This window comes from Amblyomma mixtum, chromosome 3, assembly GCF_055824585.1.
Source record: "Amblyomma mixtum isolate Tamu chromosome 3, ASM5582458v1, whole genome shotgun sequence".
NCBI classification, from domain to species: domain Eukaryota; kingdom Metazoa; phylum Arthropoda; class Arachnida; order Ixodida; family Ixodidae; genus Amblyomma; species Amblyomma mixtum.
In genome coordinates this window covers 123,455,900-123,476,834 of record NC_143014.1, presented here as the reverse complement: position 1 = coordinate 123,476,834, position 20,935 = coordinate 123,455,900, and the positions used below count along the sequence as shown (strand labels likewise).

Below are 20,935 nucleotides of genomic sequence, written 5' to 3'. Positions count from 1 at the left end.
TAAACATTTCAATCGAATCAAATATCGAATATTTTACAATTCAACCGAATAATCAAAATCGTCGAATATTCATACAGGCCTACCAAATATGCAATAACTGGGACACAGGTGAAATGGGTTCGCCGCAGTGGCTCAGTGGTTATGGCACTCAGATGCTAACCCGAAAGACGCGAGTTCGATCCCGGCCACAGCTGTTGAATTTTGAGGTAGGTCAAATTCTAGAGGCCCATGTACTCTGCGATGTCAGTGCATGTTAAAGAACCCCAGGTGGTTGAAATTTCTGGATCCCTTCACTGCAGCGTCCCTTATAGCCTGAATCGCTTTGGGACGTTGAACCCCAAAAACCAAACCAGCAGGTGAGATGGATGTATATTGTCTCATATTGGTGACGGTGGTCTAGCAGTCAGGAATACAGTGAAAAGGCTTCTTAAAGAAGCTGTTTGTTGAGCTTACTCGTGCCCACAACGAACCGTGACTCGGCGGTGGCGATAGCAACAAGTGTGCTTGGCGATCGTCAAACAAAATCCCCATCGCTCTCTACCACGCTTACTTTAAAGCTGGCTAAGAGTCTTCGAGATAAATGCCAAAAGCAGGTACAACAATCTAGAACAAGGTAGGAGCAGTTGTGTGTGGCTGGCTCTGATTATTCAAGATAAAACTGGCCGCATCTCGCGTCACAAAGTGAAAAAGCTGCGTGCTGGCGGCTTTCAGTGTAAACGAAAAGTACAAAGCCTCATGGCAATACGTAAATATTTCATTATTTTCTGTGCAAATCTGATGATCTCTAGAAAATATGTGGCATTTTTGAGTATCTCCATCCCCTCGAGAATGTTTTATGCGAGCATTACATTCGTCGGACAACTAGCAGTAGTAGTATTCATTTGAGGCCAGTATATGGTGGACCATCTGAAGCTATGCACAATTATTCTGTTGTAGTGTGGAAAATGCTTGTGAATATACGGTATCATCACAACATTCTGAAAAGCTATCAAAATGCTCTAGCTTAGCCATTTTTGCCGATGCTGTTCATAGATTTATCATGCGATCCTGATTCTTCTCTCTTGAACTAGTATTAGCAAGGCATGACCCTTGTCAGCGCGAAGTACCCTGTTTACTCACGTAATTTGCACCATCGCGTGGAGTATCTCCCTGGCGCGCTAGGGCAGGGGAGATACTCCACAGCTGGACAGGACGAGGTGCGGAAGAACGTTTCTCCCCACGAGGCCTCGCCCTGCCGGCAGAGAGCGGAGCTTTGTGCCTGAATGTCAGCTTGCGTTCAACTTCCCGAGCCAAAGAGGGCAGTCTCCCCCACGCGTGCGCACAGCAATCACGCAATCCATGTCGCTGCAATGCCGGCACCCTCCCTTGTTAGTTAAGGTAATTAACTAGGCTAGCGAGGATGCATCGCGGAGAAGCCAACCATAGGGGACCAGCGGGGCGGGTCCCCACAAGGAGGCACAGAGGGAGAAAGAGGGAAGGGAAACTACGGAGGAGAAGAGGCAAGCCAACTTTTGGTTGCGAGGCTGCTTCACAAAAAGTGACATCATTGCCTCTCCTCTGTTGTTACCTTTTTCCATGACGTAGGTGAAGAGCCGGCTGATTATGACAGCGATGCCTGCTCTGATCTATCTATGTTAGGTTGCAAAAATGAACTGTCAGTCATAAAAGCCAGCTGCACAGCATTGCTGGCATCTATTTTAGTCCAAAAAATTAAACATTTAGACTTCATAGAGTCTGAAATGTCAGTCATGAATACATACTGGTTCCTGTGAGATGCATGACGGTCCCTTAACCAAGTCCAAATTATCATGTAAGTCTGAAGTATTGGTGTCAGAAAAATTGGTTGGCTACTGTATTGGGCTTTTTTGTAAATAGGCCGATCGGGTGTACCATCCCATATGACTAGCACTGTACAAGTTTTACAACTACAAGATGAGTTCCTTTCATGGTATTAGAGTGCTGTCTATACTTGCATTTTTCTCTGTGGGCTTAATAAACCTTTTAGTTTAAAAAAATACATGTGAAAGCTGTTGGTGGTCTCTCCCAACTTTTTCAAGCAGCCACGAATGTACTCAAAACCTTACTCGGCTTAGGAGTTTTGGTTTCAGTACTGTAGTTAAAACAACTACCGTGCATGTAGTTTACCTTGCACAAAGGCGATCATACACTTCATTTATATATACACTGATTAGCTTCCGTATAAGCAGGCACATATACCGATGTGTCCCATGTACCAGTCACATCAAGAGTAATCAGAACACAGTTCTGTAATCTAAGTAGTGTGGCATCTGATGTGTCCAGTGCTGCTGTGCAGACTGAGGCACAGTGTGCCTTTTAAGTTCCACAACGCCACATGTCGGTGCGTTTTGATATCATGAGCAGGTTTTGTTTACTTTGATGCCAATTGTACCTTTCATTCTTCATCTTTTGCAGACATGCGAGTGGTGCACGGGTTGCCGTAAAGGTCGCTGCTTCAGAGCTGGGGAGGCGTCCTGTGAGAAGCCTATTGGCTGTGATGGGCCTCGACACCCACTTGTCTCAGACCCAGCTCAGTGCCCACTGCGTTCTTGCCTTGCGTCCGAGTGCGAGAAGTGCCGAGACCTCGGCTCTTGCATGTGGACCCGGCAGGTGGTTCGCTCGAGTGAGTGCATATGGTTCATTCGGTCCTGTTTTGGGGGTCAGTGCACGAAGACTTGAATTTTCAGACACTGAACAAGTTGCATGCAAGTGTTATTGTTCCTTGATTGCTTGCTAACATGCTGTTCAGGATTGTTTCAACTGACCCCTGAAAATCCAAAAGGACATAATGCACCCTTTTACTTGCAATGTGTCGATATGGCATTGTGTTCAGATTTAAGGCAAAGTAAGCTGGTGCTAACATGTTGCTCATGGCACTATCATTGAGAATTGTGTTTGCTTAAACTTGCAGTCCTTCTATGCCAGACATCTGCATAGCTGTAGTGATGTCATACTGGCACCTGTACAAAATGAAAATACACTAGAATCTCGATGATACTATTAGGTTGATACAAATTTGTAAACTTCCCTGTGTACAATGTGCAAAATTTCAGGTGTTCCGAACACACTCCTGGGCCACCACAGTTGATACAAATGCATGAGCTGTGACTGCACCCTCGAGCACTAAGCACTGCACCATGAGGTACACAGAGCTGTAATCGCAGGCTGCAGCAACATAAAGCTAGAACTTGAAGTATTTATTTATTTATTTATACACAGTACCTACAGCGCCCTCACTGGGGCATTATTGTAGGGGGGAAACATCATAAATAAGAACAAACATCTAGTACACAATAAATTAGGCAAATGATGCGGTCTACAGAGAAAATACAGAAAACCATTGTAGAAAGGCAAACATACCCTAAACATACACACACACACACACAAAAAAGATACATTTTAAAATACAGCACTGCTTAAAGAATAAAGCTTTAGGAATAATCAACTTTGTAAAAATTTCAAAAAAAGCAGCATGATACACTCGGACAAGAATTATTGCACTTATATTGACAGGTGGCTTTGCAAATCGGCCAGAAACGATGTAGGAGGAGCGGTAGCGACCCGAGAAGGGAGACAGTTCCAGTCATGCACTGTTTGTGGGAAAAAACTATATTTGAATACGTTTATACAGCTATTGTATTCGCGCACCTTAAGTGGGTGGTCAGTGCGGGCGGAAATGTAGCTGGGTTCATTAATGTATTTCTCTTTTGGAATTCCAGTTTTATTATTAAGCACATTATAAAAGAAAGAGAGTCTCAAATATTTGCGCCTGTTTTCAAGTAACGGCCATCCCAACTTCTCGCGCAAATCAGAAGAACTTTTTTGGAAATTGTAATCGGCAGACACAAACCTAGCAGCCCGTTTCTGGACGCGCTCCAGCTCCTCGATATTCAGTTTTGTATGCGGGTCCCAAACCGCGGAAGCATCACAATTCATTTTTGACACAAGTGTGTGACCACAGCGTTTACCGTATAAACGCGTGTAAGGGCCGCACTTTTTTTTGTTTTTCATATCGAGGGCCAATTTTTGGGGTGCAGCCCATACACGCGATGTGCGATTTTTTTTTTTATATATAAAAACACACCAATCGGGGAATGAGTGGCATTTATTCTATGTTCAATCGTCGGGAGTCTTCAGACTCCAAGCTGGTGTTGAGCTCTGGTGCATGCTCATCCCACAAGAAGTCGCGCAGCATGTTCATTGTCAATGCACAGCAGTTGTTTCGCACTTCCATCATATAGCAGAGCAGCTCTTCTTCCAGTTTGGCAAACTTGCACGGCTTGCCTCGAAAAGCTTGCTTTTTGCAGCTTGTGTTCCTCAATGCATCCTTATGGTTGCACACCATCGTCGGACGCACTTCTGAGCATTCTTAGAAATGTCGATTTATTGACCTGCGTGGCCAATTTCCATAATTAAATCGAATTAATGTCCGGTTCCCGCCTTTTTTTTTAAATTCTCCCTCGTATGGTGGGCGGAGTGCCTTTCACCCAGTCCCGTGGCGGCTTGCCGCTCTGCCATCGGCAGAGTAATACGTAGTAATCCGCAGAAGCAAATAGTCCGCGCGTATTTTTATTTCTGCGGGCTTATTTTGCGGCTATATTATCTGCGAATGAAACTACTTATTCACGGAAACCTAAAAAACAAAATAAGCGAAAGCAAAGCCTCCACGGAGTTGGCTGAAAGGCACTCCACGCATTGGTCGACTCCGCCCACCGTACGAGGGAGAATTCAAAAATAAAGGCGGGAGCCAGACTTTTAATTCGATTTAATTAGAGAAATCGGCCACACAGGGCAATAAGTCGAGCTTTCTAAGAATGCTAGGAAAGTGTAGATCGAGTTCCCGCGGCAAAAAGGCGAGTTCAGATTCCTCTTCAGTGCACCTTTAAGGGGGGACACTGGTCTTGAAAAAAAAATTTTTATTAATGAAGTCACAGTTACGAAATCTTCAGGGCATGTGTATTTTTGTGTGCTGATTCTAGATATGTCATTTAATTTCATGTAAAACAATTCCTTGAGCACTTATGCACTTTTTATGAAAGTATTTTGCGGAGAGTTGTGAAGAAAATTTGCTGCGGGAAACTCGCTGAAATGTATGCCATTGGGTTCTCTTGACACCAAGGAATACAATAAGGGTGAAATTGTCTTCCTGCCTATCATAGAACTTAAGTTATAGAGTTTTGAAGTTGTCGCTTCAGAAATGAGAAGGAAAGTGTGTATTCCTATGTGTGAAGTGGCAGCTTCAGTACCCTATTACTCAAGTTCTATGATAGCCAGGATGATAATTTTACCCTTACTGTATTCCTTAGTGTCAAGAGAACCCAATGGCATACATTTCAGCGAGTTTCCTGCAGCAAATTTTCTTCAAAGCTCTCCGCAAAATACTTGCATAAAGAGTGCATAAGTGCTCAAGGAATTGTTTTACATGAAATTAAATGACATATCTAGAATCAGCGCACAAAAATACACGTGCCCTGAAAATTTCATAACTATGACTAAATTAATAAAATTTTCTTTTCAAGACCAGTGTCCCCCCTTAAGCTCTTTCTAAAAAGAAAAGGAAATGACTAGCGATGCTCCAGTCATTGTCTGAAAGTGGAGCGCAGCTGGGTTCGGATGGCTGCTGAGTGCGTGGCCGACAGCCGCTGCAGTGGGCTGGCCGCAAAGCTCCGAAACCAAAACTACGCAGTCGGGCTATTTCTTGGTGTACCAATAGGGGCCCTTCCTGTCGTCGTCACACCTGCCGTCACGGGCACTTCAGAGATGCACAGGTTACAGTGCACCGTGCAGTAGGCAGGATTTTTACGCGATCGCTTGCCCTGCTTTGATACCTCAACCCTTTGCAATCTTCATTCAAAATTTTGCAATTGGGCTTTTCTGTACTCTCAGTTGACCAAGACAAGATAGTGGAGCTCACACCAGAAGAGTTGTGAATGTACAAGACAAGTGCCATGGGTCTGGCCGTTAAGTGTGAAACACATTATGGAAAAATCAAACAAAAAAAATTAGGGAACCCTTAATTACCTTACATGCTGAGAATGCAATAGCACGGAAGTCTGAAGTTCGCTCGGCCTGCTTCTCCTCCTCCTTCATTGCTGCTTGTCGCGTACGCTAAGCCTGTACAGCTGCCGACACTCGCATCTTCAGCGACATACTTCTATTGTCACCCTCTCCGCTTGGAGGGTTTCCACTTCAGTAGACACACACAGCGTTGATTCTGCCTCCTCTCCAACCTGATACACGGAGCTGTCTAGACATGCTTGCACACAACTAAGTGCACCTTCCAACTGACACCAAGCTTACCACCACGCTCGGTCATGTCACATGACCAGTGCACTTGCCAACTTGGCCATGTCACGTGATCATGATGTTTAATGCCCCATCAACCAATCAGTGCTTGCTCATGTCATGTGGTCTCATGACATCACCACCCAGTCAACCAATCAACGAATTTTATCACAGGTGACGCCGAATGCAGACCGATTTTTCTCCACTGGGCCTTTTAACGATATCTCACTAAAACTGCATGCTTTCGATTGTGCATGCTTTCGATGCTGCAGCAATTGTGTGAGGCTGGTATTCAGTCATCTTGTTCTCATTGGGCGTGATATGTAAGAAAGCCCACTTGTGGAATTTTGCACGAAGTTCAAGCCTATCAGCGTCTGAATGTGACTGGTCCACACAGTAAACTATGGAGGAATGAAGAGGACACCTTTCTACTGCTTTTCTGGCACTTTAAAATTGATCTTAATTTTCCCAGATATTATGGTTTTCCACAGTTGGATTTCTGAAAGTCAGCGCGATATTCCTTTGCTGTCGTATATTCAGAAGTTCTGGAATATATCAATTTCTTGAACTGAATGTGAACCAAATAAAAACATAACTGATTCATATTCGAAATTCGTTATATTCGCACACCCCTTTTAACGCGATAGTGTTAAATCTTTCGTTCCGCAGAAAACCCGGCATTGTCGTTGGCGATGGTGGCAGTGTTGTGAGCGAAAAATCCCCTGAGGAGGAGCCTGGGTGGGCCACCTAGGTCACGTGACCTTGTGGCCTCATCATAACCTGCCCACCAGATTGTGGGCAAACTAACCACCCTGGCAGGTGGCCGATTTATGGTTGGTCGTGACCTGGGTCATACAAACCTCACTGGTAGCAGCGCCTGCCATCGCAGGGCAGTGGCGCATCACTTAACCACTGCACCACTGCGCCAGGAGTGGTATGAGAACCCCCCCAGCGATCTATGAATGTAGAGTGTAGAGAATGACCAATTCCGCATATATGGGCATAACCCATTAGCGCTATCGCGTCATGCCCTTAAGGTGGAGCTTAAGTGTCCCCTCCAGTTTTTGATAACACATCACCAATAAATCCACAGCTGTCAGTAGTACTTGTCCCATCCAGTCCAGTCAACCTTTATCATTTTGTTCGCTTTGAAGTTTTCAAAATGATATACCAGCTGGCCTCACGGTCTACTTTGTGAAGACGTTATCAGTGTCATGACTTTTAGGATGCAAGTTAAGTTTAAATCAGTCTTTGTAAACCTTGCTCGGGGTGCAAAAAAAAAAAAATGCGAAGAATTGTGTTTTACCTGAAAACAGAAGGTCCTTCTATGTAATTAGTGCCCTCTGTTTTCTAGTGTTACATCTTGCGGAATTCAGGAGGAGAAAATCAGGCATTCTTTTTTTTTTTCTTGTTCCAAAATAGAGCAGAGATTGTTTCCTCTTTAACTCTTCATAAATTTTAGTTTCTTGGTTTACTTTTGCTATAAAGAAAATTGGTTTCATAAGATTCTTTAATTCCAGGAAGAAGCGGTTTACTTTTGCTATAAAGAAAATTAGTTTCATAAGATTCTTTAATTCCACGAAGAAGCGGTGAAAGCTAGGCTTCATGGAGAACGCTTTGTCACTTTTATTATCATTTTGCATTACCTGTCTATCCTTATTCTAGACTTCCTGGGCCTCTGCATGCGCCCTAACTGCAAAATTGTATTTTTAGTGTCCTAGCTGCCAAATGGCATAAGCACAGTGGCTCTAGAGGAGCACAGGGAAGCAATGAATACATTCACTACAGTAATGCCAACCTGCATTCTGTTGTCTATCTTTTACCGGGGACTCTTCAACCTGTTCCAGAACTTAGGCCATATATTTAGTTAAAGGGATTAAAAGGGGATTAAAGGATGGTAACAAGGGTTCGATCACCAATAGTTAACAGTGGAGGCAATTCTGAAATGGTTTTGTGATTACTTTTAGATTCCACAGAGCAGCTGATTTGAGGTATTGCCAGTGGCAGAGTAGATTTTGGAGAGGCATTTTTTGGGTAGAAGTCAAGTTTAACTCTGTTTTTTTAAAACTGTCGTAAGGTACAGTAAAGGGGCAAAATCATGTTGTTTTCTTTTTAAAACAAAGGGTCTTGTATATAACATGCAGTGCAACTTAGTCTTGGTGAATTTGAATACAACAAATTACATTCATTTTTAAACATCTTAAACTTTGTGAAGGCTATCAGTCTTACTATATTACTCATATCGAACGGGGCATTAGATGCATATGTGTGTCAAACACTGAGCACATACTGCACCTCCAAAATGTGGCTTAGGTTCCTTTTGGTCCCTGGCTTTTGCATCATATATACTGTGTGGGCATTAACATCGCTAGGCCTGTTTTCATGAGCTCGATAGAGTCGTGTTGAGTTGGCTTGTTGGGTAAAAAACCAGTTGTCGGGTTCGTGTAAACACTGTCAGGTCGAGTAAAATAAGCGGCAGAGCGAGTCGAGTTAATTCGCCTGCAAGAGGTGGGTTAACTCGCTTGACCCACCTTTCTAGAAGCATCGAGTCGAAGAGTCGGGTTAGCGGGAGGGGAGAGGATAAATGCGAACCTGTTTTTCGCTTGCACCGTCGTGCCTGCAAGACAGCGCTGCCGTGTCGCAATCTTGGAAGCTGCCACTGCCCTTTCCCGCTTCGCTGCTCGACACTTCGTGTCACTTCATTTGAACCAGTCTCAACTCACTAAAATTGAATTCATGTAAACGCACAGTCGTCGAGTTGGGCTGACCTTACTCATCTCGATCGCCTGACTCGACCCGCCGCTGTCGGGATCATGTAAACAAGGCTGCTGGCAACATTCATAGATGCTTGAGCCACAGTGAGATCACATCTCTGCGACCTTGATTGTGACTTGCACCATCATCGTGCCTGGCCTCATCCTCTTTTGTAGTGCAAATCACGTGATTGTGCACTCGAAAACTAACTTTGCCAGTGGGCACCACATGGTCACTGGAGACTCAAGAAAGTGACTTCGGCTTTGAAGGATCTCAGAAAATTTATTTTTTCTGTTTCAGAAATGTGTGTATGGAAGCATTATTTTTGTTCGTCAGAACTGAGGGTAATTTCTTGCATTGGTGCCTCATGAATTTAGTATTCATATTTGACATCACCCCTCCTTACTGGAGGAATGACATCAGTGGTCGATTAATGGTGAGGCAAGGCTGTGCTGGCAAAACGCAACAAGATGGCTCGCGAAACGGACAGAAGAGCAGGAACCTGGGCTGCGGCTTGAGCAGGACGATCCCTTCATGCGATGTTTGAAGAGAAAGCGCCGGTTGTGGAATGTCACCTGAAACACAGCATTCACAACGACACATAGCCTGCTTAGCTATCAAGTGTCAGTTTTGCCGGGCTGCAAGCCCCATGATGGGGCCCCAGCTACTTAAATGCTGTCGCGAACCGCGAAGGTACGAAAACGAAACCCCACTGTTAGGTGCCCCAGTGCGCGCTTTGCACTTTATGCTGCACGGTTATGTAGGCTGACTTCAAGCCTGACGTTTTTGTCGTACTTTTTTTTTTCTTGACCTCTGTGGCCTAAGACACGCAGATTCTGGATTCTAACTGATGAAATTTGAGGACGATCAAAGTGGTTGCCTTGAAACAACCGCAGCAGCTCACGTTGCCGCAACTTCGCCTCTTCTGCCATCGTCCACAAGCAGGGCTGCTTCTGTGCATGCTCGCATCTTATCATAGCGATCTAAAGCGAGAGGAGCACTGCCATTCAGGTTCACAGCCAGCTGTTGACTGCATCGTGGCTAAATGCACTGATGTGCCATGTGGTGCTACACTTCGTTTTCTAACCCGCAGGCATGCACCGGCAGCGGTTCCCGATGACCATCAGAGCATTGATTTATGCAAGGCCTAGCATTACTGCGTGTGGGCTTTTGCCACATGCTGGCAGTCGATTCTGTGAGAAAAGAGCAAGTTAACTCATGTGGCAAGTGCAATGTACTACTAATAGCGAGTTTAGATGAACACGAAATTGTTAATTTCTGAACATTTAGGAGGTTGGAATAGTTCAGACAATGAAAGTAAGGCAGAAATCGAATCAGATAGCAAATAGTATTGGAAGGGTATTCGAAATTTCAAATATTCGCACACCCCTAACAACCCCTCATGAAAAGATTGAGCTTTATGGTAAAGGAACATGTTAAAACCTAACTCTTTTGAAGAAAACCAGCATGAAAAGGTTTCTGTCACTGTCTTTCGCTTCCTTTATGTTCGTTCCTTTCAGTTGGTGGTAAGGATTGCTATCCTGGAATCATTACCAGAGTGCAAATTCCAAAACTACGCATATTTTACCTGCTTGGCTCACTCACACCATTGTCTCTGCTCTGTACTTTTGTAGTGCCTCTGAAAGCAGCATGCTTTTGTGTCCTTGTGCAGGTGAGCTTGGCCACACGGTGAATGTCCGGCCTATCTTTGACTGGACTTGCGTGGGGCGTACACTGAAAGATGCCTCAAGCTTTCCTGTCGAGTCAAACCCGCCACGGCCCTGCCCCAAGCGCTGCAGCCAGCACACATCCTGCACTGAGTGCCTTGCCAGTGCTGGAGGTGAGGGTGGCTGGCATGAGTGCCGGTGGAGCTCTGCCCTGGCGGAGGTAGGTGTTTGTTTCGCAGTTGAAAGGATGTGGCTGTCCTTCTCATTCTGCACAAGCCTCATTGTGAAAAAGAAAATATGAGTAGAGTGCGCAGCAGCAAGGCCAGAAGGGCAGATTTAAAACTGGCACTCACCCTAGGCTGAAGGTGCGGTTGAAGAGATGTGAAGAGCAGTGTGTACTCCGGAAGAAATTTATGGTAAATGGACAAAGCACTGCCTCACAATTGCTTTACACTATGGTAACAGCTCCATGGTAACCACGGAGCTTTCAAAAATAAGATGTGGAGAGCTTCAGCTGCAGCATGAATTTAGTGTGGAAAGGGACTAACTGGTGGTTTAGAAAGCACTGTTTTTTAAGAAACACAATCAGATTTATTTAACAATAACTGTCAGCTCGTACAGATTTGCATAAAGCATTTTCCAGGCATAGGGTGAAAAAGGGAAAAGCAAGAAAGCACAGGCTGATTGAACCATTAGACATCACGCACAGATAATAACACTTAAAGAATTTGTTGACACGAAGCTACCTTTACTGTGCATAACACGTTGTGGGGTTTTAAACTGGGGAGATAAACACGTTCTCTCCGTTTAACCGCGGCTGACACAGTTCAAAACCGCCCGGACCCCACCCCGTGGTCGAGAGCGCTACCGAGCGCACGCCGACCACGGCGGGCCTTGCTCTGCGGGAACAAAGGAAAGACACACTGGCTGACACAAACAAGGCATTTATTGCTATAACAACAATAACGCCAGCTAGCAACAAAATACACTGAGGAATCGAGGATGTCCGACTCACCAGCACGGTTACGAGCGAACGTTCGCCCACGGTAGGGCAAAGGGATAAACTCCGAGGCCGAGCGGGACGGGCTCGGCGGGAGCAAGTTCCGACCAAGAGGCGCCCGTCAACGAAGAGCGGAGCTGCGAGCGAAACGTCCGGTCGCTTCCCGGTGCCGAGCAGAAGAGAGCCAGCTATCCCTCGCGCGCGTGCAGCAAAACGCCATCCGTGGCGCTGGTGTCACTACGACGCGAGCGCCCTCCCCTGTTAGTTAAATTAACCAAAACTGAGAAGAGCGCGTTTCGGAGGAGCTAACTACAGTAGGGGGTGCAATGCGGGAAAGTGAACGCAGGGGACGAAGGCGTCCCCACAACGTGCAGTCCACTAGTGAGCAGGTTTCACCAAAAATTTTACTGTACTTCACAAATGGATTTAATGAGCTTTTTGCCTTTTGCAAAAGTAAGGTTTTTTGGATCACTCGAAAGGGGTGCGTGTTGGATGCACTTTCATACCTGTAATTTTTTGTGGGGGGCCTTACAGTTGTATGAATATTCAGTCTTCTCCAACCCTCTTTTCTACTATTCACTGTTAATATGCTTTCTTTCAATGGGGGGGGCCATAGTTGACTATTACACTGCTCCATGCCGGTTGTGTACTGCTTAATTCCTGTTTTGCTCATGTCTCTGTGGATGCAATGAACAGTAGTAGGCGTGTAGCCTCATAATAGTCACTTTTGAATGTACTTGTTTGGTATGTAGGACACCCTTGCACCATAATTCTTTATCACTGTTCACGTTTGTGTGTGCAGTGCATGACTCCTAGCTACGTGGGCCTGCGATGTGAGGGAGGAGCCTGTGGACAGGTTCTGAGTGGATCTGTGTCTTCATGCGGGGTGCCATGCCATGTCCAAGGCCAAGCAGCTCACTGCCTTCGGGACCCACGATGTGGCTGGTGTGGCCTGCGGGCTCCTGGGGCCAATGGACGGGGCCTCTGCATGCGTGGGGGTCACCGGGGCCCCACAGGCGGCTCCTGTGGGCCAGCCTCTGTCTTCTTGCATGGCCATCCTCTGCCCAGTGAGTGCCCTGCTTCTTTCATTCAGATATTGCTGGAATAGCAAGCTGCTAAAGGAAATTGATTTCTCTGTCATTGCCTTGTGGCAGTGCCTCAAGGTGGGCCCAGTATATCTCTTAAAAGGCAGAATTTTTTTCTAGGGCGCTGCGTGATGATTAGCATTGAGCAGCTTTACATTGTCTTTCCACAGCTTGATCTTGATTGTGCTTAAAGAAACAGTGATCATACTGTTTGATAGAGTGCAATCAAAATAATAGTGGCAAAGCAGCCCACAACAGTGTTACTTTTGTCAGGCATTGTTGGCTGTTATTTTTATCATATTTTCCAGTCTGTAAGTTGCACTGGTGTATAAAATGCACCTGTTCATTCAGTCAGTGCTATAAAAATGCATGAAAATCTCTTCATTAGGGAGTGTGATGAAAACACACACTTAAACATGTGCCATGCAAAGACAGTTCTCGAGCTTTGGCAACTCTGCCTTCTTCCCGTGGTCTGCTTTTTTTGTTGGCTTCATCAACCAGAGCGCTCTTGTGACTTTGTTCCTATCCCAGATAATTTTTTTCGTTCACGTTGAGCTGTTTCCCTACTACCAGGTCCCCATTCTGCATAGCATGCAGCATTAATTTTGCATTGTAGCTCCTTCGTCTTGCAGGTGGCATCATGTTGAACAAGAACAAAGCATGATGCAAATGAGGCCAAATGGATGTGACGATGAAATCGAAATTTCAGTGAATAAAGCCGGACTGGCTGGACAGGATGCGGCAGCAGCGCCAATGCTTTGCACTTTTGTTGCATTCAGTTCTGTTTTGGCAAGATGTGTAATTATACCCATAAGATAACATTTACCCCAGCAAATGTAAAATTACTAGCCTACACCACATTAATGCGCCCAAAATTAGAATATGCAGCCACCATTTGGAACCCACATGAGGAATACCTTTCTGAGGGCATAGAAACTATCAAAATCACGCCATTAGATTTGTTCATTCCAGTTATTCGTCCTACACAAGTGTAACTGATCTGAAGAACCGATCCAGCTTGCCATCATTAGAGCACCATCGAAAACTAGCCAGTTTAGCCCCTTTTTATCGTTCTTACTATTCACTTCCGTTAAGCATCTACGTCACAAAACACTCCCTGTTTTCACCTCGTCGCAAAAACAGTCGACAGATGTCATACCCTTGCCCAAAAACACAAACATTTGCGCAGTCTTTCTTCATCCGAACAGCAGAAGATTGGAACGGCCTTCCCAATGTCGCTGTAATCATAGAAGACATGCTTGCATTCAAAGATAAGCTTAAATCTTTGGACTTATTTTAGGTTTTCGTGTACCTTTCCCCTCTAACGTTGACCTATTGCACTTTGTTTTACTATGCGGTTTTTACTGTTCTCTAATCCGTTATTGAATTCTTATTCACCGTTCAGCGCTTCTTCCTGTCTTTTATTCTTGTCTTGTTTTTTCTTTTGTATTCGAAAGCATTCGAGCATTTTGCATTTTGATTTTCTTAGCTGTTTGCCTGTTTCATTTGTATTTTGAACCTTGATGTTGGCATTGTACAGAATATGTTCATTTTTTGTTGATATTTCTGTACAACCCACCCCTCATATAATGCCCCTTGTTTGGGGTCTTTGAGGTACTGAAATAAATAAATAAACCTGTAGAACGTAGAATTGTGTGAAATAAGGCAGCGGCTAACATGGTAAACATACAAAGTAGGGGACTACTTGACGTATCACAGACGAAAAAGCTTTCCATTTTTATGTCAACAATCACATCTCGCCCTATGAGAGCCCGAAAACGGACGTTCAAGAAAATGTGCAAAGGCTCTTGGGGGGGGGCACCGCCCTCTTTGCCCCCCCCCCCCCCCCTTCTTTTTAGGACCGCCACTGATTGGGGCCGGAGAGCTCTATTTACCAAGCATTAGCATCGCTCTGTGGTGGCGCCTTGCGGCTCCGAGGGGTCGCCGCTTCACTGTTTTGCAGCGAAATCGGGATGGGGATTCCAGCATAGCACCCCATATCTTCAAATTAACCGGGCTGGTGTAGGCCGGCACTCCAAATTGTGTGGTCAGATTTGCATTAGAAATTACGGGGCCACAGAAATTCTAATTATCCGGGATTTCAAACTAACCGAGTTTGAATTTATCGAGGTTTTGCAGTACGTGTTCCTTCAGCTTATTTTTTCTATTAAGATTCAATTTTATTCTACTTGACTCATGCATGTATTTGTTCCTGTGCAGCCAACGTATCCCACTGGCTGCAGACGCTTGGGAGTGAAGTGGACTGGTACTACTTTGTGCGACCTCCTGAGAACGAGTGCACCAATGGACACCACACCTGCGACTCTGAGAGGGAGGAGTGCGTTGATACAGCCGATGGCTTTGAGTGCATCTGCAAACAGGGCTACGCCATCAGCAGGTGCGATTCAGATAGAGTGCTGCCATTCTTAGCGTGCCTATGCAAGCCTCGGAGGTATCCATGGCACTTTTGCACTAATGCTTGTTCAAGGAAATGATGTTGCCTGCAGAAAGTGGCAAGATAGTTTGCAAAGAACAACTAATTAATGCCTTCCAATGTAAGTGTCACTAAGTGTCACTAGATTTCACAAAAAGCTGTCCTATGCAACTTTCCAGCAGCAGGTCTACTAAAACAACATTTATTGAGCATCGCATTGGACATTGTGGTGCTCATACCATTGAGTTTGTGCAAAAGGCCTAATATTCTCAGGTGCTTAAGTAATTTGTGGGAATTACTCAATAAGCTAATGGCTTATTTGCCTCAAGAAAGAAAATAAAGCAAGACTTTTCTGAAGAAAACAAAATGTGCAGTCAATCAAACCAATCACCAGGTCATTAGTCTGTACTCTCATTCTATACACTGCAGTGGTGTGATTGCTGTTCCAGTTATGTATGCAGAACTGCTAGAGGAGGCTAACACTGCAGCACCCTGCAGTATTTTGGTAAAATGTGTCAAATTTGCATGCACCCTGTGCTGAAAGGTAATGTCTTCTTAATTTTGAAAATCAAAACTGCCTCCTTACCTTCACCATGTTGCAGCATTAAAGAGAACAATGCTTAGCCCATGGTGGTAGCAATGCAAAAAGATGACACAAGATCTTGGGGGCAGGACTGACTGTGTAGGGTAGTATTGACGTTGTAAACGCACTGACGTTGTAAACGCCACTTTTGTGTTGTTACCAATGACATCGTAGTGCCTGCAAAGTGTAACCATAACAAATTGTTTATTGATTGCTAATGTGCTGACAGGCGCATCAGCTCAGGAGCGTTTTTTAACAGCTGCAAAAAATGTGAGCAGCTAAACTATGTGGCTGAATTATGGTCATTGCCATTTTGCCCTTTATCATTGAACTTATGAACCTTGAAGAAGTGGCGATTGCTAAGAAAATGTGCATAAATTCATAGCTGCTCATCAAGTGCTGTGTAAGCGCGAAAAACTTCAGTCATATGGAAAGTGGGCATTCAGCGCAAGTCTTGTTTGCCACAGGATTGAAAATGATGGCACCATTTGGAAAAAGTACCTCTAACCACAACACTTCCTTGTTTCTTTAGGCAAACTGATATAAGCTTTTCCAATTTTGCATTTTGCAAGCAGTGCCTACTTGCAAAGCACTTCTTCCGAGGCTTCATAGTGGAACACGTTACGCCTAGTGACACCAAGCAAGTAGCGTGCAGTGCTCCGCTGTCACCTGGCGGGCTGTGGGGAGGCACGTAGTTGCAAGAATCTTGACGCTGGCTAGGCTACACTGTAGTTTTGCTTTTGCGCCGCAGGCGAGCATCGTGATAATATTTTTTTTTCTTTTTGCCGAACCTGCAGGCACTGACCTAGTACATGCAGTGCTGCATAAATGACAGTGTGACGGCGGTTGTAGGTGAAGTCTCAACAAAACAACTCTCTGCCAGTATGCTCGTACTGCACATTTGCGAAACGTCTTTGAAGAATCAGAGCAACCACATTTCTGGAACATCGTCTAAAGCATTGATTTCGAGGCACATGGGACCCCTGTTTAACGCGCAGTGACATGAGCACACTCATGTCATGTCCACACTGAAATGCCTCCAGGCAGCACAGTCCCACTATGGACTCTTGGGCTGCTGTGGTGGCTCAGTGGTTATGGTGCTCGGCTGCTGACCCGATAGATGTGGGTTCGATCCTGGCCTCAGTGGTCGTATTTCGATGGAGGCGAAATGCTAGAGGCCCGTGTACTTTGCAATGTCAGTGCACGTTAAAGAACCCCAGGTGATCAAAATTTCCGGAGCCCTTCACTACAGCATTCATCATAGCCTGAATAGCTTTGGGACGTTAAACCTTCATAAACCTAAACCAAACGGATTGTCACAGGATGAAAGTAGGGGCGCTTTTATAATGCGTGCAGAAAAAAATATTAGTTTTGACAGCATATGTAGTTGGTCCGTTTATTATGTGAATACATTCATTTTCAGAGATTCCCCAAGTACCACGAAAATTGTGCCATGGCGATGATTTTGGAACGGTAACCTAAGCTGACAGATTTTTAAAAAATAAATGTTGGTCATGAACTATCTAATCCAATCAGTCAATGTTTGCGCAGTGACATGAGCACACTCATGTCATGTCCACACTGAAATGCCTCCAGGCAGCACAGTCCCACTATGGACTCTTGGGCTGCTGTGGTGGCTCAGTGGTTATGGTGCTCGGCTGCTGACCCGAAAGATGTGGGTTCGATCCTGGCCTCAGTGGTCGTATTTCGATGGAGGCGAAATGCTAGAGGCCCGTGTACTTTGCAATGTCAGTGCACGTTAAAGAACCCCAGGTGATCAAAATTTCCGGAGCCCTTCACTACAGCATTCATCATAGCCTGAATAGCTTTGGGACGTTAAACCTTCATAAACCTAAACCAAACGGATTGTCACAGGATGAAAGTAGGGGCGCTTTTATAATGCGTGCAGAAAAAAATATTAGTTTTGACAGCATATGTAGTTGGTCCGTTTATTATGTGAATACATTCATTTTCAGAGATTCCCCAAGTACCACGAAAATTGTGCCATGGCGATGATTTTGGAACGGTAACCTAAGCTGACAGATTTTTAAAAAATAAATGTTGGTCATGAACTATCTAATCCAATCAGTCAATGTTTGCACCCGATTTCACGACAACGAAGCTTCCACTTCAGCAACATTTCTTGCCTGCACTTGAATTTCGTTGCAGCAGGATTTGACTGCAGTTGAAAGTCTGTGTGCTAGTGATAAGAGCCGCAGGGTGATTGGAAGGCTCCATATTTTTCTTCTTTCACAGCAGTAGCAGCAGAAGCAGTGGTTCTGGTGGCAGTGCGGGGAGCCCGATGTGCGAGCCTGTCTGTCCTGAAGGGTGCGACCAGGGCCAGTGTGTGCGACCCAACGAGTGCAAGTGCAACTTTGGCTATGTTGGGCGCAATTGCTCCACACTCTGCCACTGCAATGGCCACAGTGATTGTGCCGGCCCTGACCACCTAGATGTCTGCACCAAGTGCCACAACAACACAAAGGTAGAGGGATGACTACCTTTCAGTGAATTTTAAAATGCAGGTACTACCTCATTGGGCCTTTGGAATCTTGACCCTTTCTTGACCACACCCATGGAGCACTGAGCACCTGTCAAGAATAACACAGAAGCCCATTTAAAATCTGTCATGGAGCTCCTGGGAGCATTACACTATCTTTCAGGTTGTTTTTAAAACTACTTTTTTCTATGCAGTTCTTTTTCTCTCTCGCTCTCTCTCTTTCTCTCCTTATTTTTCTTGATTTTTAACCCTTTGCAGTCAAAAATATTTACCCACTTTGCAACCGTTTTGGTCTGAGACTATTTCGCCAGTCTTGGACGCCGCAAAAGAAAACGGAAGCTGCGCAAGAGCAATTCATGGGATATTTATTTTTAGTCTTCCGTTAAATGCCCAAGTTTTTCAATAATATTTGGGTGACGAGTTGTACCGTTCATCGCAGCTTTGAGAAATATGTACTTTTTATGTAGAGCGGGCACAGAACAGCTGTTTTGCGTTGTCTGGAGGGGTCAGACTAGGAACTACATAGTGTTAAGCTCATCAAGAACCCACTGCATCTTCACTGCTCACAACCAGGCCCACTAGCGCTCTCTCGGCACATGTTTAGTTTTCTTCGTACTGTGCTACAGATAATGTACAATTTAAGTGTAATGAAAAAAAAGGGGGGGGGGGGACTGTCAATTGGATTGATATGAAGGAAATGTGATGGCATGCTTCTTTCACTCGCCAATCTATTCAAGTTCTGATTTTGTTCCAGTTCTGAATTCATTGTCTTTCCCTCCTTTGTCTACCCCAATTCTATTTTGTTCGAATTCCAACTGTGCAACTATGCAAAATGTGGCATATATGGATTGCGGCGAGTCCTCATACTAATGCGCTGGCAGGTGGCTGTTTCAAACACAGCCACCAGTGTGGCCCAGGTTGCTCTTCCCTAGCAGAACTAGAAGGAATAGCTCCCTCAAGCTTCATTTTTTGTGTTCTTTGGGAGGCTGTACATTTTGCACGTAGACCTGCTGTTGTCTGAGTCATTTTCTTGGTCATTCTCGTTTTTGCTGAGCCATTCTTCGTCCGGCATCTCCCTCCGCTCTCCTTCAGGTGGAGAGGGAGAGAAGGAGACTGTTTACAGGTGGCAGGTGAAGAGCCCCTAATCCCCCTAACTCCACCTAACTCCACCTAGCAGGTGGAGGTGTCACACAAACGCCGACGCCGCCGATGCTGCTGAACAGTTTTCGCCTTCATGGCCCTCCTGACGCTATCGCATTAAAATGGTTTGATGAAAACGTGAAAGCAGTTACACAGTTTGTGTCCACTGCTTTGTTTGCTGGCACTCAGGCAATGCCATTGTCGTGGAAAATGAATTCGTCATTTTAATTTAACTCTTCCACGGTAAAAAGACATAGCTGCACTGAAAAAATACAGAGTTCAAAAACGGCAGTTACCGCATTTACTCGCATAATTTGCGCACCCCCAACTTTTTGCCTGGATTTTTTTTTTTTAACTCGCATATTTTGTGTTCCCTGCTGCGCAAGCATACACACGGGTGTGCGCAGGGCAGGCTTAGGAAGATCAGCGTGGCAGAGTGGTCGAGGTGAGTGAGTGGTGTTAAAAAAAAGTCGGTGATTCGTTTGTAAATTGCATCCACTAAGAAAAGTCAACTGCACACCGTTTACCCAGGTTGCTCGCTCCAGTAGTCGCTTTCCCATACTAACAGCTGCGAGAGCAAAGTTCTGGTAACCTCTGAAGCTTTCATCGCGCCAGAATCCGAAACTACTGAACCATTGGCTATTCTGTTTTCTGCTATCCAGCCAAGCCGCATTTGAGGGCGCCGTTTTATCGCCTTGTATCTCCATTTTCATCTGACTGCAGGCTTTGTGATTGTATCTTTCTGCGTTTATTGCTTAGAGATGCACATACGCCATTATGCCATCATGCGGGGGGCTACATAATGTGTGTCTGGGGTGGGGGCGAGCACTGGCTGTGTGGGGAGGGGGGAGGGGGGGGCTATGCCTGGACTTATATTAGGAGTCAACTCTATTTTTGGCCAGTGAGGGGCACGAGTTTCTGGGTCGGCTTATACACGGCAATACACCGTGTACAGTCCATGTTATGACATTTGTAGAGCTTTTTAAGACTTGTTCACGATATCTCCGCGTAATTTGTGCACCTCCTTTTTGAAGCCTTAATTTTAGAAAAAAAAAAGTACACAAATTACGCAAGTAAATGCGGTATGTCAAACTTCTTTTGCAGTCTGTGTTTTATATTGCGGCACTAAGTTAGCCTGCTTGAGACTTCGTAGTGCTGCTGTTGCTAGTAGTCCTTCACTGGGTGTGTGACTAGATTCACTTGTGACATGGGTGTGTTGCTGTGTGGTGCTCTCTGCAGGGTCCCCAGTGCAGCCACTGTGAGCCCTTTTATGTGGGCAACCCTGCCAAAGGAGGCCGCTGTGTGCCTTGCCTTGAGTACTGCAACCAGCATACAAATATCTGTGTTGAGGCAGGGCAGCTGGACTTCAATGAGTCTGCAGGCAACCTTTCCCCTGCTGAATTCCTAGAGGTAAGGGTTCACTGGGGAGAGCTCTCCAGATCTTGCATCATAATGGCATCACACGGTGA

At 45.2% G+C, this 20,935-nt stretch overlaps 1 protein-coding gene across 2 annotated transcripts in view; it reads left to right on the top strand.

The window, feature by feature from the left end:
- Megf8 (multiple EGF like domains 8) overlaps positions 1-20,935 on the top strand; it is a 139,793-nt gene that overhangs the window by 85,815 nt on the left and 33,043 nt on the right. Inside the window, exons 28-33 of one of the 2 annotated variants that reach the window (XM_089581048.1) lie at positions 2,434-2,641; positions 10,730-10,944; positions 12,527-12,791; positions 15,030-15,207; positions 18,086-18,311; positions 20,706-20,876. In XM_089581048.1, the coding sequence (XP_089437174.1) occupies positions 2,434-2,641; positions 10,730-10,944; positions 12,527-12,791; positions 15,030-15,207; positions 18,086-18,311; positions 20,706-20,876 (1,263 nt within the window). Of the gene's footprint in view, positions 1-2,433; positions 2,642-10,729; positions 10,945-12,526; positions 12,792-15,029; positions 15,208-18,082; positions 18,312-20,705; positions 20,877-20,935 lie in introns of both variants that reach the window. The other variant, XM_089581046.1, reaches the window with a different exon arrangement.